The sequence below is a fragment of the Musca autumnalis genome, unplaced genomic scaffold (genome assembly GCF_047663935.1).
Source record: "Musca autumnalis isolate F117 unplaced genomic scaffold, ASM4766393v1 scaffold_3, whole genome shotgun sequence".
NCBI classification, from domain to species: Eukaryota; Metazoa; Arthropoda; class Insecta; order Diptera; family Muscidae; genus Musca; species Musca autumnalis.
The window spans coordinates 214,470,588-214,488,089 of record NW_027411866.1 but is presented as its reverse complement, the minus strand read 5'-3'; the positions used below and the strand labels follow the sequence as shown (position 1 = coordinate 214,488,089).

The 17,502-nt window shown below is 40.8% G+C and overlaps 3 protein-coding genes across 6 annotated transcripts in view; 2 read left to right on the top strand and 1 right to left on the bottom strand.

Annotated features, from left to right (window-relative positions):
• The window catches only part of LOC141398884 (uncharacterized), a 171,316-nt gene extending 163,397 nt beyond the window's left edge, over positions 1–7,919 (top strand). For all 4 annotated transcript variants that reach the window (XM_073976655.1, XM_073976656.1, XM_073976653.1 and 1 more), the window contains 3 exons: positions 6,243–6,711; positions 7,090–7,255; positions 7,319–7,919. In XM_073976655.1, coding sequence (XP_073832756.1) covers positions 6,243–6,711; positions 7,090–7,255; positions 7,319–7,789 — 1,106 coding nt within the window. In that variant the 3' untranslated portion in view covers positions 7,790–7,919. The remainder of the gene's footprint in view (positions 1–6,242; positions 6,712–7,089; positions 7,256–7,318) is intronic.
• The window catches only part of PAPLA1 (Phosphatidic Acid Phospholipase A1), a 287,526-nt gene extending 272,963 nt beyond the window's left edge, over positions 1–14,563 (bottom strand). Inside the window, exon 1 of the mRNA XM_073976650.1 lies at positions 14,374–14,563. Within this exon, the coding sequence (XP_073832751.1) occupies positions 14,374–14,563 (190 nt within the window). The remainder of the gene's footprint in view (positions 1–14,373) is intronic.
• A 500-nt stretch (positions 14,564–15,063) lies between these two features.
• On the top strand, positions 15,064–17,502 carry LOC141398885 (U3 small nucleolar RNA-associated protein 6 homolog). The gene is made up of 3 exons (XM_073976657.1): positions 15,064–15,459; positions 15,520–16,731; positions 17,192–17,502. The coding sequence occupies exons 1-3, from the start codon at positions 15,064–15,066 to the stop codon at positions 17,408–17,410; spliced, it is 1,827 nt and encodes a 608-aa protein (XP_073832758.1). The 3' UTR covers positions 17,411–17,502.

Here is a 17,502-nt window from a genome sequence, read left to right as displayed (position 1 = left end):
ATGTCCGTCCGTCTGTCCGTCTGTGGAAATCACTCTAGCGTCCGAACGGATTGACGTAGGTTGATGAAATTTTGGGAAAATATGTTATATTTACGTAGGACTTTTGGTATTGAAAGCGGGCTATGTAGGTCCACGCTTTCGTATAGCCCCCATACAAAATGACGCGTGACGCGTCGTCGTTTTAAGGAATTTTAAGATATTTGTTTCATTTTACCACCGAATTGGTTATAATTTGGTACTTTGTGTCTCCAGAGGCCAAAAAATATTCTTACCAAAGTTGGGTTATATAGGTCCACGTTTTGGTATAGCCCCCATATAAGGCCCCATATAAAGTACGCGTCATTTTAATATATTTTGAATGTTTAGACCCATTTGACCACAGAATTCGTTGTAATTTGGTATTTTGTGTCTTCAGAGGCCAGAAAACATTCCTACCAAAGTTGGGTTATATAGGTCCACGTTTTGGTATAGCCCCACATAAGGCCCTTTATAAAGTACGCGTCATTTTAATATATTTTGAATGTATTAGACCCATTTTACCAAAAAATCGGTTGTAACTTTGTATTTTGTGTTTCCAGAGGCTAAGAAACATTTCTACCATAAAATGTTTATATAGGTCCACGTTTTTATATAGCCCTCATAGGACGATATCTCCCGATTTTCGATATTTTGAACGTTTTAGCCTCATTATCACACCGAGATGGCTGAAATTTGGTATTTAGTCTTTTTAGGCGTATAAAACTTTCCCCCAGAAATTTGTAGGTATAGGCCCACGCCATCATACCTTCCGAATTTCGGTATTTTGAAGGTTGTGGCCACATTAATCCACCGAAATGGCTGAAATTTGTGGTGGAGGGTATAAAAAGTTCGGCCCGACCGAACTTAACGCTTTTCTTACTTGTTTATCTATACACCGGCTAGGGCCTTGAAGACCTTGTTCCTACATCTAAGCTTGTGGCAAATAGCTGTGGCACGCGCCGACGACATGAACATGCTGTCGATGTGATTCTTCTGCCGTCGACCATGACATTCAATTCTGTTCTCACTTCTGTCATCCATGCGTTGAACAGAGTGTCCGTAGATTTAGTGACGGATATTTGCATATTCCTCGCGTGGAAAAAGGTGGTAATTATCTGTCAAATAGGAGTTCAGCCTTTCACACATGACACCAGGGAATGTACCTAACACCAAGATCTGGAGCAAGCGAAGATACGGGAGAGGTAGAGGTTAAACAGTTACGGAGATATCACCTCACCATGGGGAACTTTCTGTTTCATTCTACAGGACTTGAACTTCTTATTCCTGAAATCCACGTGCGACTGGCGTCCACACATATACATAATTGATTATCCAACGTTTCAAACTTGGCCGTAGGGTTGTGTGCTCGAAATCCTCAAGCAGTGTGTGATTGACAATCAAAGGCCTTTGATAAGTTGGGCGCCACAAGCATTGTCCTATCGCAGCGCTTATTCTGGTTGAGTCCTCGACTAATATGTGTGTAGATTTCGTGCAACGCTGTTGTAGTGTTAGCTGATCGGCAACTGGATAGCTAATGCTCTGCAGGTGTAAAGTCTGAAGAGTCTTTCCTGCGTTCGATAAAAGCAAAATCGGTCTGTACGATTTACCTTTACTGGCATCCTTGCCTATCTTCAATAGCGGGACCACATTCTCGATTGTCCAGACTTCGAGAACGATGTGGGAGGCTAGTGACTGGCTGAGAACTTTCGTATGATAATCAACTCCCGGCTCATCCCTCTGTTTCAGCATTACCATGTAAATTATCGTCAAGGCCTAATGCTTTTGTTGATTTAACGTTCCAAATGACATTTGCAAAATCATCCATAGTACATTATTGTGTTTCCTCCTCGTCAGGAAGATATCTAATGCGATGTAGGACTCGCCATGTCTCTCTCGCGGTGCTCGACAAATTGTCGATTAAAATAATTTGCGCACTTCTTCGGATCAGTCGGCATAACGTCTCGAAAAATGACTAAGTTCCTACATTTCTTCTTTCCAAATTTCAAGGGTGACTTAACCGTTTATGTGATCTAGCTCTTTGTTCTGCTTATGCTCAGCGAACAACCTTTTAACTGGGGTCACTAGGCTTGGCTTGACGAAGCTCATCACACTCCTTTAATAGTCGCACTCGAGTAGTCGACCTGATCGGACGTTTTGTAAATTAACGGAAGAAAAATTATTTTTAAAAGCTGGATTTGTTGTAAATCAGTATGATTTTTGCCGTCTCGCTCGGTTACAGATTTTCTGACTCTGTCTTGCACCTAAAAATGTTGGGGAATCCTCTTTGATTTCCTAATACACGAATATAGTATAGTGGTTGTGGATATTGGGCATTGGAATAAGTTGTGACAAGTGCGTGGCCTTTGGTTAATTGAGTGTATTCTTATTTGGTTTTGACTGCTTTGGAATTGCCCCTAGTTGTGACGCGGATTTGCTCTCGGACATGGGTAAGTTTTGTTTTTTGGATTTGTTGCTGGGAGTGGCAATCCCTCCCAATGCAGTGCCTCCTAAGGGGCAGCCCAAAAGGGGCTGGTGTTAAGCATATTGGTGGCGGATCCAATGATCCACATGCCAACGATCTGACGGAGCCGGCGAGTGAGAGTGCCAATGGGTCGGCGAGACGCCCAGTGCCGACTTCGGTTGAGTTGTTGGCTCCTCCCCCGGCGATAAGAAGATTGCGGCATACGGAGGTTATCACTGGCGTTGGTGGTGAGGACGGTAAGAGGGCGAAGTTGGGGTAGCCATGAATGTGGATGAAGAGAGTGTTGGTGCTCCAGTGGCAGTGGATCACCGTCTGTTGTTGATGACGAAGAGAGTGCGTCTTCAGTAGGCGCTGCTGCTGTTAATGTAGTCCGCACTCGTGAGAGTAGGTGTCGTGCCAAAAGACCTACTCTGATGTCACCACTGCTGATGTCACCGTTGGCAAATTGAAGGTGACAGTTAGTCTCGTGGACTTGATTTGTGACTCACAGTGTAGTGCGGACACTACCGCTGTCATTCGCACGCCTTCCGTTGCTGATCGTGAACGGATAGTGGGTATCACCAAATTTGCTGAGGTTGGTCTGCAGGTAGCGGTGGAGGACATTCTAGGGTCTAAGGTTGTTGTCCAGTGGGCTCACGTCAGTCTTACCGTAGACGAGTCTATGGAGCAGATATATGTGGTAAATTTGAAGGACATAATGTCGCCTGAGCTTTTCAGAAGAAGCGTGCGGATGACGTCTGCCCCATGGGAGCATGATCCAGCGAGCGATGGGGTGCACGAAGCGTGTGGTGCAGCGTTTTGGCTCAGATGGAGTCTACGTGCACTGGCACAGGTTTATAACCCACAGGCAGAAGCTTGTGCCTTATTGTTTCAGGTGTCTGAGTTTCGACCACGGAGTCCGTGATTGCCTCGTTCAGGCTGATGTTTGTCGTCGCCGTCGACATTTCGTCTGGTTGGCCAAACCCGGTGAATTGCAGAAACTGTGGGCCTAGGGGTCGCCAGGTCACTTGATGTCCATGAACTGCTCAACATATGCGACGTTGGTGACCAGGGTGACGCAGGAGTTGGATCATGTTCTTCTGAACATTTGTGCGTCATCTCCTAAAGTCTATCGCCTTGTTGTAAGAGCCTTTTTATAGGGTTGGCTGTGTGAGGGTGTTACCGGGGGTATGCAGGTCTTTATGGACGAGGGATGTGACTCTGTAATAGTTGTTCGGGACAGTGACATGGACTGTACTTTTCTTTGAAGTAGCCAATGGGAGGTTTGTTTGTCCGTTGTAGGGGCCGAGAGAAAGGTGTTGTTGGCTAGCATCTATTGTAGATTTAGCTTACGGTTGCAGCCTTTTCTTGGATATATTGGTGCGGTACTACTCCTTGCGAGTAGTTGCCCGCTAATCCTATGCTTAGATGCAAATGCAACCTCTTCTTTGTGGTTCTCCAAGATGACCAGTCACACATCTGGCCATCAGAACCGTGCAAGAGGAGAGTTGCTAAGCGAGTGGGTGTTAGCGAGGGGTCTGGTAATTTTGAATAAGCCCTCGGATTTGTATACCTTCAATGGTCCTTCTGGTGTAAGCGACATTAAAGTGACGGGTGAGCCTCCGGACTTGGAGTGTAATGAAGTTGCGGACAGTATCTGCCGGATTAGGAGTAGAAAATCGCCTGTTATTGACGGTATGTCTGGAAGGATATATAAGGCCATCTGGAAGGTTATGCCTGAGTACATTTAGTCTCTTCTCGGTGGCTGCATTCCCGCGTGCGTGGAAAAAACTCGCGTTGTGGTGCACTATAATCCCCCTGTTGCATGGGTCCGTCACCGCATCAATTAGGTTTTGTCGAGGGTAGAGGTACGGTAAATACATGTGCAGAGCAGTCTAAGCGGTTCAAATGCCAAATATGTCTTAGGGATATTTGTACACCTTAAGGGCGCATTTGACTTCCTTTCGTGGAATAGCGTGCTCGCTAAGTTGTCTGAGATTTGGTGTCAGGGGTTTGCTCTTTGTTCGAGTTATTTTAGTGGAAGAAGGGCTTGTGCTGCGGATGTTGGCAACCACATTCAGGATGTGTGCATATGCAGGTGACCTGCTTATCATGTTCGATGAAAGAGTCTCGTGTCGAGCTGAAACGTCGTGGTGAGCAGGCCATGGACAAAGTGGGGGCCTGGAGTAAACGAGTGGGTGTTGAGGGTGCTAGGGAGAAGACTGCGCTAATGCTGCTGAAAGGCAGATTTGAACCTAGTCGTCCTCCCCTCGTTCAATTTGGTGACCATGGCATAATGTATGTCAGGCAAGTCAAGTACATAGGTAAAACGATGGCCGAGAGAATGAACTTCCTGCCACACTTTGATCGCTTGAGGGAGAAGTTAACAGCTGTTGCTGGCATGGTCAGAAGTGTCTTGCGGACGGAGTGAGATTTGAGGAGGCGATCCGTGCATACATGTGCAGAGCAGTCTGAGCGGTTCAAATGCCAAATATGTCTTAGGGATATTTTTACACCTTAAGGGCCCATTTGACTTCCTTTCGTCGAATAGCGTGCTCGTTAAGTTGTCTGAGATTATGTGTCAGGGGTTTGCTCTCTGTTCGAGTTATTTTAGTGGAAGAAAGGCTTGTGCAGCGGATGTTGGCAACCACATACAGAGTGTGTGTACATATGCTGGTGACCTGCTTAGATGATCGATGGGGAAACTCGTGTCGAGCTGAAACGTCTTGGTGTGCACGCCATGGACATAGTGGGGGCCTGTAGTAAAGGAGTGGGTGATGAGGGGTCTTGGGAGAAGACTGAGCTAATGCTGCTGAAAGGCAGATTAGCACACAGTCGTCCTCCCCTAGTTCAATTTGGTGATCATGGCATACTGTATGTCAGTCAAGTCAAGTACCTAGGTAAAACGATGGTCGAGAGAATGAACTTCCTGCCACACTTTGATCGCTTGAAGGAGAAGTTAACAGCTATTGCTGGTATGGTCAGAAGGGTCTTGCGGACGGACTGGAATTTGAGGAGGCGATCCGTGCATACTTGTGCAGAGCAGTTTGAGCGGTTCAAATGCCAAATATGCCTTAAAGATATTTGTACACCTTAAGGGTGCATTTGACTTCCTTTCGTGGAATAGCGTGCTCGCTAACTTATCTGAGATTTGGTGTCAGGAGTTTGCTCTCTGTTCGAGTTATTTTAGTGGAAGAAGGGCTTGTGCTGCGGATGTTGGCAACCACATTCAGGATGTGTGCATATGCTGGTGACCTGCTTATCATGATCGAGGGGGAGACTCGTGTCGAGCTGAAACGTCGGAGGTAAAACGATGGCCGAGAGAATGAACTTCCTGCCACACTTTGATCGCTTGAGGGAGAAGTTACCAGGTGTTGCTGGTATGATCAGAAGGGTCTTGCGGACAGACTGGGATTTGAGGGAGCGATCCATGAGCACCATGTATGGTGGGCTTTTTGTCTGAAGCGGTGATTGTTGAACTATCTGAAACTAGGCCAATTAGCTTTCGCATAGTTGAAGAAAGTGTGGCGTTAATAGATGATGAAATTGTGCGGTCTACTGATGGTTCGGAGGCGCATGTTTTCTACTACCAAATAGTGACCTATGCATTGATCTGCAACGCGCTTGCTTTACACATCTACTAAAGATTTCTGAAAACGTCGTCTCCACAAGGAATGTTGTCATATCCTATATTTAGTTCACTAATAATCGCAAGTATCATAACTTAATAAAAAACACCAATTTGTTGCTCCTTTCATTCCAGATGATGTCATCAAACACTTTGAAAGCTATTTCTATGAAGGACACACCTTATATCCGGCACGTTTGCGTAACAGTAAAATTCAAAGTATTTCCTCGGGTTTAACAATTACTAAAGTTTCAACACATGGTGATTTACGTTTTCCCGATGATAAACGAATAGAAAATGAACCAAAATCTGAAGTTGAAACATTTTCGGTCACAGAAATTCATCGCAAACCAGAACATGTATTGCCTGTAAACGATACCGTCTCCAATCCAGCCCAAAATACCATGTTAAATCCACGAAGCACAAATGTTTTACAGCGTACAAATACTAAAATTGAAATGGGTATTCATTCGCAGGTCCTTATATCGGCCGGTATGATGGGCCAGTTATATTTTGAAGTTACCAATACCGGATGCGATAGTATTTTATATAATATACAAGTAGTCGATGAGAAACGTTATCTAATGCGTTTGGCACCACAAAGGTAAGATTAAGAACTAATAAAAAAATAGGACAAATGAAACACCCTGAAACACTGTTGCCAGTATTTTGGGATTTTTTTCCGGAAATGATCTTTAGTTGTCTCTTTTTATCGCTTGTGTTCGGCTATAAAGCGAGCTCATGTTATCTCTTAATTTTGCAATTTGTACAGCATAGAGAGTAAGTTTCCAATAGCGTCTTTGTATGAAATGCTGCTGATTTTGTGGTGATTCGTAAGAGGTTACAGAAAATCAATAGCTGTATTTTATTGGAATACCGATTTAGTTTAACTTTGTGGCAATGGGAAAATTTAAAATGAAATTCATAGCTCTCTCTCCCTCAAATTTCCAATATTAACCTTACATGTTTGTATAATTTTCAGCATTTTCCTGAGGGCCGGTCAAATGGCAACGGTTACCGTAACTGTATTAGTACCGCAGGGTACCGAAGCAGGCACGGTAGATCACATTACCTTCTCCACAACAGGTGTCGGTACAACCACATCTTTATCAATGAACCTTAAAGTTGTTAGCGCCATGGATATACAGGTAATAAAATGTTTAACCCGTAATATAATCTCAAAACTAAAAAAATTTCCCCTCTCTCTTTAGGACAATTCTCCACCAACAGTTTCATGGAGTTTCGGTAGCCGTTGTGAGGGAGTTGAAACATCAGATGCCACCGTGTGTGCGGAACGCTTTTGGAGTTTATATGTTATAGCCCAGGATTTACAAACGGGTATTATGCGTCTACAATCCAATCCCACAGGAGGTTTAATGTACACAAAGTCCTATACAATTGGCAGCAATGAACCCCTTAAAGCCACCTACATTGCAAATTGTTGTGAACCCAAAGTTAGCCTGGTCGTTTATGATGTTCTGGGTAATCAAAAATCCTACAGCATTGATGTACGAGATTTAGTTTTGAATGAAGCTTCCATAGCAGCCATTGCATTGGGTGTAATTTTGCTAGTGATTTTATTTATCCTCATAATATGGGGTATTGTGTGGTGTTGCCGTCGTCGCCAGGTAGTTTTGGATATGCCCACATATCGTTCACATTCTACACGCAGTATGGAGTAGGCGAAAGGTTTATGGATTGGTAGAGAGAATCATAAGATGCATCACAAATTGTATTGCAGTTTTAGTTTTTAAATGAAGTCTTAAGTTATGAAAATAAGAGCCAAATTTTGAAAAATAAAATACGAGAAATGATTTTTATTAAGCCTTTACCTAATTAACTGCGTGTTGCGTGTGCGTTCAAAAATACAAAAACAAAATACATGTATTTCAAATTGAAAACAAAAACAAATACATGTATTTTGTTTTTTTGAACGCACACGCAACACGCAGTTAATTAGGTAAAGGCTTTAAACGTGTATTGAAATTTGTTGAGTTTCATAAAATAAAAGGGTATGTGTTTTCTATGCAATATTTTAATTGCGTTTTTAGAAAAAAAGGCCTCACTACTATTGCGAAAATCGAACAATGTCTATTAAGATAAGTATTTACTTAGCGAAGATCCAAACCATTCTAGCGTAGACACAAAACGCTCTATTAACGCTTTGGCTAACAGCTACCATGAGTTAAAGTTAACAGAGCTATTCAAAATTGGGTTTCTTTGTAAAAATATCCTTTTTTGGCTCTTTTAATGAAAATTCTGCCAGGACAACATGGGTGCCATTGGAAAGCTTGAGACAGCTAATAAAATATTTAAAAAATATTGCCCGATGTCGCGATATTTACCGTTTTTGGGAGTGACCCTTCAATAAGAATACTTATTTAGACTACAGATCCTTTAAGGAAAATTCTGCAGGGTAACATGGGTACTATTGGAAAGATACCCATGGGACAAGCTGTCTCGATAAGCTTTCCAATGGTTCCCATGTTGTCCTGGCAGAATTTTCCTTGAACTAAAAAGGATACTTTTTGCAAAGAAACAAATTTTTGAATAGCTCTGTTGACTTTAACAGCGCTAGAGACATTTGTGTCTTCGCTAATTAAATTCGAATTTATCTTAATGGACATTATCGAACAGCCCTTAATATACAATTAAGAGAACATTTTGAACTTTTGCGAGGGAGGTACTCGAAGGAATAGCCCGCACAGACCTGCTTTGAAAAAATTTGCGCAGTTTCGGCCAAATCGGATATTCATTTTGGAAGTTTTCGTGCTCATCTGTAATTTTATTGTACCATCACATAAAGTTTGGACTTGCACACGAAAAAATTGCATCACGTTCAACCGGAAGGATCTTCATGATCCAGAGTAGTGTGTCAGGCAACGGAGGTAAATCAAAGGGAATTCGTATGCCGATGAGCAAAGACATTTGGTCCAACATTAACCCGATTTGGAACTTCCTAACCGAATGGTATAAGGGGGCTTTAATGCTCATCATGAGTTATATCCGTAGGTCGTAGGTTATGACCAGAGGAGCATTGCGCTGGCTGTGCAGAATTAGCGGAGAATGCCACAGTTTGCTAAACATAATCAAATGACTTCACCTGGCAACCGTCATTTCTATTCATTACCTCTAAACGCCTAGTTTCAGAGAGTACACCAATCACCACTTCAGATAACTGTCCAACCCTTCCGATGTTCGGGTGACAGCAAGGACGTTACGGGACATAATCATTGTTGCAACTGACCGCTATATACCTGCTAGTCGAATTCCCTAAGTGGGACCAAATTACGCAACAGTGGCGGCAGGAATAACAATTGATCGTGATGATCTTCGTCGAGGCAACTCCAAATGACCCCAAAGTTTGGGAGCTGACAATGGAAGTAGTTAACAGGTTGATCGATGAACATAAACAGAACAAGAGGCTAGATAATTTGAAAAGTTGAAACATTGGAGCCGGAATAACTGACATTACACTGACTGATCCGAAGATGTACGCAAGTTATTTTAATCGACAAATTGTCGAGCAGCCCGAGGGAGGCATGGTGAAGAAAAGATGCCGTTGAATGCGCTAAATCATTCAAATCGTAGGGCCCAGAAGGAATCTCCATGGTAATGCTGAAACTGCTAGATGAGACGATAGTTTAGTGCCTCACCAAAAATGCTCAGCCTGTCTCTAGCCACCCACATCGTGCCAGAAAAGTCGGGAAAATGTGCAGGGTGTTTTCGCTACTGAAGCCAGGCAAGAATGCCAGCAAATGTCGTACAGACCGATATCGCTTTTCGCGCCCATAGCAAAGACTCCTGAGACTTTAAGGCCAAAAATTAGTCAGCTCTTCGCTTCATTGCTCTGCTTTCCAAATGTCAGTAAAATATAGAGGTCCAACTTTACAAGAGATAACCCCTAGATCAACAATCCTATCAAGCAGGTTTAAATAGCATTCACACAGATGCAACCGCGGATGCCACAACGTGCGATTGAGGGTCCTGGGAGAAATTCGCCCCCTAACGCAGCTGAAGCACGCCATCTGCCTCGAAAAAGGGTATTTTTCATCTACTTCATTCGGGATGACAGCACCATCTAAATTTCTATAAAACAATAACTAACGAAGACTAATCCATAACTTTAAGCTACCCAAAGGCAAAGCATCAAGATTGTGTTGGTCGACAAACAAAAATACTTTACTAAATCGGACCAATAGGAAAATGAAATTGGGCCCCGCCGAGGAACCAGTTTTCCTGAATAAGACATTAACTATATCTCCAACAGTTAAATATCTGGGGGTAATCCATAAACTCAAATAGAAAGACCATATTCAGGAAAGGGCTGCCAAAGCACACAGATGTTGGTCAACTTGAAGGGCTATGGGCTCAAAATGGGGTTTTAATCCTAGAATGATACACTGGCTATACAGAAGCGTAATAAGACCGATTCTTACTTACGCATCTGTTGTATGTTGGACAGTTATGGACAAAAAGTACAATGTGGAAACATTGCAAAGAGTCCAAAGAATGTGCTGCCTAGGCATTAGCGGGGCGATGAGAACTACACCAACTAGGGCCTTAGAGACAATTCTATTTGTCCACCCGATAGAAATACAGGTAAGGTATGAAGCAGCCATCGCGGCTATAAGACTGAAAGCGATGAGCGAGTGGATCGAAAGAGACCACCAAACATACCACCAATGCATATTACGGTTCACAACGGGTGAATCTATAATTCAAATAGTATCGGACCGGATACCAGAATCAAGTGAAGTAGCTCTGTGTGAAGTTCTAATACCTGACAGAGATATGTGGATCGATGAAACCCTTGCACAGATTCCCGCTGGAAGCTGCGGGTTTACGGACGGGGCTGTGTTAGGGGGGAGAACGGGACTGGGTCTTTATATCGTAGACACGTAAACGAGGATCTCCCTTCGTCTGCCGGATCATAACACGATCCTCCAGGCCGAAATCCGAGCGATCACAGAATGTCTGAACTGGTTTAAAACAAATACAAGGCCACTCACAGTTAACATCCTTACGGAATTAGAGCAATTAGAGCTATAACAAGTAAGGCAACAATATCGAAAACTGTCTTAGAGTGTAAAAATTCAATTAACGACTATTCCCATTATGGCTCGGTAAACATTATATGGGTACCAGGACACATAGGGATTACGGGAAACGAAGTAGCAAACACCTTAGCAAAACAAGCCAAGGAGCTACCTAGTAAGTCTAGACAATGCCAAACCTTTAAAGGCGGCGCGTATAGAACTAAAAGCTTGGGCAAAGAAAAGGGAAAAACAAAAATCCAATGGGGAAACCCAGACCAGGACAAAACAAGTGACCTCCTAGTGATGAGTAAAAAGGATATCAGTAGACTGATCGGTGTCCTCACAGGGCATCAACTAATGGGAAACGACATAATCACAGGACTCGACCATATCAAGGACATCGGGTTCAAAAACTTGAAGGACTACGGCAATGGGACGGAACTCCTAAACTAACAACAACAACTTCCAGGACACATAAAATTAGGGCACACAACAGGCCTCTTCTGGCTTAAGTGTATGCCCTTTCTTTTAAGGACATGTGGTGATCTTGAATCACCCCTCTTCTCAACCTAACCTAAATCGGACCAAATTATGATTTCCTCTTCCGTAGCATCGTAATCAGAATAAAAGTACTAACCTCTGGTAAAAATTTCGTAGAAAATTGTAACAAAGCATCCGAAACTGGATTCTACATTCGGTTTGTAGAGCAAATGTTCTTTAAAAAGACATCAAAGTATATTCTCCCTTACCTATGATTTGTGGACGGAATACCCCAAGAGAGTATGTGGAAATCCTATAGCCTAAAGGTGTGCAATGCATTGTGTTAAGGTCCATGAGAATGTAGTAGCCGCTTTAACCATGGAACCCATGTGGTTGTATCTTATAAATGTCATGTTGAATTTAAATCATGATGTTAAAACCGAAGGTTATGTTAAACGCTACTATTTATCCAAAGCTTTCAATATGGACCATAAATCACAGCTAATATATGTCTGATCGATAACTTCGCAAGTAAAAAGTACTCGCTCTCTTGTTCTAAACAAGAACATTATGTAAAGTTTGTTCAAATTCGTATAAAATTTTGAAATATCGTACGATAATTAAGTGCATTGTCTGGATTTATTTGGCATATATTGTATTAAAATGGCAACTTAAATCGACTGGATTTGATAAATCAAGCATAATCTAAACGGGGTATAAGTATGTTTTCCTTGACCTACGATTTGTGTTGTTGACCTGTCTCTCATATATACACGATTACCCTGCGTTTACACATGACAGGACAGTTGAGTTCATGTACTGATTGTCAAAAAACCCAAAACTTGCCTGTGTGACGTAGGCGTCCAGACAACTGCAAAAACAGTTGTAAAATTATGAATGAAAATCATCGATTTCGTTTTGTTTTCCTTACACATATTTTGCTTTTGTTCATGTTCTTTTGTTTTCAACACATTTCAATTATTGGGGGTTATCATGAATGAAATTTCCCGTAAGGTTTGTTTTTCTGCCGCTACAACTTAATGGAGAAAGTGAAAAAATTCACGGGGAATTGCCGTTCATGATAACCCCCATTATCTCATTTACTTTTATAAAAATGTCAAAAATTTGTTAGCCCGACTGTCTGTGAAAAAATTATGGACAGCTGGGAGACAGCCGACAAATATATTCATGTGTTAGTAAATCAGAGTTGTATTTGAAGACAAATTGTCTAGTGTAAACCGCTAGTTATAATGGTGTGGAAACAATTGACGATTAATTTTTCTACCGAGGAAGGTTTTTCTCATATTTTACACACTTTTGGCTTTCTTCTTTTTGAAGGAGGAAACAGAATGACTTGTTGCTTGCTTCACGCTCAATTTTATTTAAATGAATAAAGGCCGGGTACTACCTAATTCAAATGCTATCATGGATTTCTTTATTCTTTTACATAGATTGAGGCTTGGAAAGTCCCGGTCCACACTAGCGTGAATTTCATTAAAAAATTTCATGAAATTAGGCGTTCTTAAATCGATTTCCTCACTACAGCAATTTTATGATTTTACTCTACTATGGAAGTCGATCTAGAGACGCATAATTTCATGCAAATTTTTCAATGAAATTCCTCTAGTGTGGACCGGGACAAAGCATAAATTTCTCATTGCGTGCGCACCTTAAATGCATCGCCACAGCAAAACTAAGGGTACATTTAGACTAATACCCCGGTTACACTTAACCGGATTAACCCAGTGGGTTTAGAGTTAAAATGTCAATTCCATAGCGCAAACGTCGAATAAATCCTCTCGAAATGGGTTAACCCGGCAAAAAAAAACTCGAGTGTAACCGTACTATAAGCCGTTATCTGATGATAAAGAGCTTTATCTCGATTTGTTTGTCGTAAAATTTATGGAACATCTGTCAAATACATCGAGATACAGCCGTTATCACGATAATAGGTGCTAGTCTAAACGTACTATTAAAAATCCTAATTTTGACACTTTCTATTGTGAATGAAGCTCTTGTTTTTTCTATATTAATAAACAGCACTAATTTTTAAATGATTTCGTCCCATGGCAAAATTACACCCATGGTTCAATTATTGTAATGATTATAATGATTGTACCATGATTACATCCTTCGACGACGAATTAGAATCCTTATTTTTATAATGTTTAATCAGATTCTGCAATACAATGTGTGTTCGTTTACTCAAATTTTGTACAAATTGTTACTGGATGTTGTTCGTTTACTCTACAGTACAATGCAAAAGAGCTTAGTCGATTGCAAGAACTTACTGGACTTTTACAAATTTGTACAAATTATTGAGTAAACGAACACACCTACATTTCTTTCACACAAAACGTTCCTCTTTGCTCACATAGTCACTATTGTGAATTACATTAAATAACCGTTAAAATTGATAAACAAAAAGATTGACATCTAATTTTTTCTTGTCAATTATCACGAATGAGGGACCCTGTATGTCAATATTTTGGCATTGACACTTTTTCCTCCTCTCTTCTGATAAGATTAGATGACAAAAGACGAAAGACAAAAAGGAAAACATGGAAAAGTAAAGTAATCATCAAACATAACAACTCCCCATAACAATTTAACGTTCAACAGGTTGGTTTTTTAGAATACATCACGTAAAACAGGCAAGAAGACAAACAATAACAACAATATGACATAGAGGAACAGGGAAAAAGGGAACATCTTCGCGTCCTTCTTCGTGTGTATTTTTCACTTACCTCTTCCTAATAATGCTGAGGGCGTGACGGATGGTGGTGGTGGAGCATGGACAATTGGTGGAGCTGCCGGTAACAGTTGAGGCTTATTGGGAAAATCATCAAATGTTAGACCTGTAACAGAAGCACTTAACAGAGGATTTTTAATTGGAGTGGCACCGGAGCGCTGTTGTGGTTTCGAGGAATCACTCATTTCTTATTTACACGACCGACACACACACAGTACGAGTATGGAGGGCTAGTAGATAAATGCCTTGATACACACAATAAATGCACTTTACACGCCAAAGAGCGGGAGTTATGAATGGCTTGGATCTTTTAGAGTATTATACCGGAAATTAACACGCCGTTTGATTGCGATAATTGATAAAACAAAATTTACCCGTAAGAAAAACTTTACACATCAGCAAAATCAAAGAAAAACAAAACACAGTGAGTGAAGGAATGTGTCAAATGGGGGAAAACAGCTGTTTACACATTGAGAGGAGAGTTGCCACATGGGGCCATTTAGAAATGCCGACAAATGTCAAACTATTGTGAATTATGATTTTTAATGATAAGAAATGAGAGTGTGAGAGAGAGAGTACCCCGCATAAAAAAACGTGCTAGACTTTTATTTGTTTACCAAATCGTTCAAGATTCTTTTGTTTAAAAAGAATATTAGAAAATTATTAATAAAATCAAACCCCAAACATGGCTGAAGTTCTCAAAGAAATCCAGGAAAGAGATTTAGGAGAATATGAAGCCATTAAGGCAAGTGACATTTGTACGGACGAGGAGCTACGCAAGTTAATGGTGGAACGTGAACGCTATGAAGTTAAATTACTACAAAGTAAAAAAAGTATTTTAAATTACATAGAATATATACAATTTGAGAAGAATACCCATAAATGGGTAACGGAAAAGGAGACTCAACGCCATTGTTCCCTGCCAGAAGTCAAAAGATCAATAATTCAGCGTATCATTAAGCTCTATCGCAATGGCACCCAACAATTTCCACAAGAGGAACGTTTGTGGAAGAGTTTCATACAATTCAGCAAGAAATCTAATCCAGGGCAAGTTTCAGGAGTCTATGAGAAAATGTTGGGGGTAAGTAGGGTAAGACAAATCAATATTAGGAACAATTAAAGATTTACCCTTTCATTCTAGTATCACGGCGACAAAGACACTGTGTGGTGTGATTATGGCTTGTGGGCATATGAGTTTACCCAGCAAATGAAACAGGTCACAGAGATATTCTTTCGTGCTTTAAAACGACATCCCTCATCAGAGGTTATCAACTTGGCCTTTTTCGACATACTAATAAAAGAAACGGCACGCATCACCAAAGTCAACAATGCCATAGATATTATGGAGCGACAATTGGGTTTGGAAAGAGCTCTCTTACTTTATCGTAATACCAAAACAAAAATTAAAAATGTTTCCTATTATCTAAAGCTCTTGGAAAGATGTGAAGAACCAAATTATATGAATTGTACAGCCCTCCTGCAAAAAGAAATCATTGAAGATGTTATGAAAAACTTCTTTGCCGAACCTATGGTATGGGATTTTTTGGCTCAACGAGAATTGCGTGGCTTTAATATGATCGATTTGCAAGAAGTGACTGCCCAACAAGTTGCCGAACTGCAAGAGCAACAAATGCAAACAGAGGAGGGAATACCCCAAGAGAGTATTTGGAAGTCGCATAGCCTAAAATTGCGAATTGAATTGTGTTTTAAGGTCTATGAGAAAGCTGTGGCTGCCCTCCCCACCGAAGCCATGTGGTCGTATTTCATAAATGCCATGTTGGATTTAAATCAAGATGTAAAAACCGAAGGTGATGTAAAACGTTATTGTTTGGCCAAAGCTTTCAATATGGGCCACAAATCCCAGCTAATGTCTATTGTCCACTATCAGGCTTTGGTGGAAATGCTGCTACAATCCCCGAATGGTTTAACACAAGTCGAAACAATACTCCAAGAAGCTTTGGAGTACAAAAAATCTGAAGCTGCCAAAATCTATGAACTATGGATGCAGGTTTATAGCAAAGCGGCAAATGAATCGAAATTTTATGAAATCTTTTGTCGTGCCAATAAAGAATTGGGTGTAACGAAATGCCTACAGCTATGGCATTTGGCCATACGATTCTATGAAGCCTACAGCGAAGATCATGGTAAAAAGTTAATGGTCATACTTCAGGAGGCAGCAAAACAAACTCATCCCGAATTTGGTACATTTCGTGCGTACTACTTGGAGTACACCATGCGTAATGAATCGTTGAAGAAGACACGAGAATTATATGATGAAATGTGTCAAATGCCACCGCCATGTTTGGAACTGCATAAGAAAATGGCTGAAATTGAATTGCAAGCTAAAACAAAGGTAAGAAAGATACAGAATTTGAATTCAAAATGTGGGTGTAGAGACAACTCGCGGATATGCAATTACATTTTTACAAATTAAAATCGGATGTCGGTGGTCTTAATTAGAATATAAGTCCTGTTAAGAAACTACACTCGGATCGCTGGGAAATGTTCAACACAGGTGACCACAATAATGTACATTATTACATTAGGTGTAACTATATACTTCCAGATATATTGGACTCCAAAGGTCCAGACTGTGAGTTTCCGACTTGTGAGTTTCTTTCAAAATAAGAGAAGAATAGAAAATATTCACACATGTGTAGGCTTTGTCACCTTCAGTGGACATTTCAGAGCGTTCCGAGCAGAGCCCTTAAACACGACTTAAGCCAAATGCCATGCAAATTATGTTCAGGAGAGTCCCTAATCTTTATTACATCCTAAAATTATTTTCTCTTTTTTTTAAATTATCTTTTCAGTCCACCAACATATCCCGCCTACGTCTTTGCTATGAAAATGCTGCCCATTATTTTGGCAAATCGAACACAGATGTTTGGTTAGATTTACTGAAATTTGAACGTGATATGGGTGATTTCAAACTGATGTCGGTCATCTATGATAGAGCAAAGTCTACCTTAGATCCTGAATTGGTTGATGCTTTCGTAACTGAATATTCTTTATTGAAAGTTTTACAGTGACAATTTCCTGTTATCTTTAATCTTCTTTTATAACATGACTAGTTTACTTTACTTAGATTTAAGTTAATGTAAATAAACATTTTATAAATGTA

Coding starts and splice junctions, on each gene's coding strand:
- LOC141398885 (XM_073976657.1), top strand. CDS start 15,064: ATGGCTGAAGTTCTCAAAGAAATCCAGGAAAGAGATTTAGGAGAATAT. Junction 15,460..15,519: donor TCTATGAGAAAATGTTGGGG/GTAAGTAGGGTA, acceptor CTTTCATTCTAG/TATCACGGCGACAAAGACAC. Junction 16,732..17,191: donor AATTGCAAGCTAAAACAAAG/GTAAGAAAGATA, acceptor TTATCTTTTCAG/TCCACCAACATATCCCGCCT.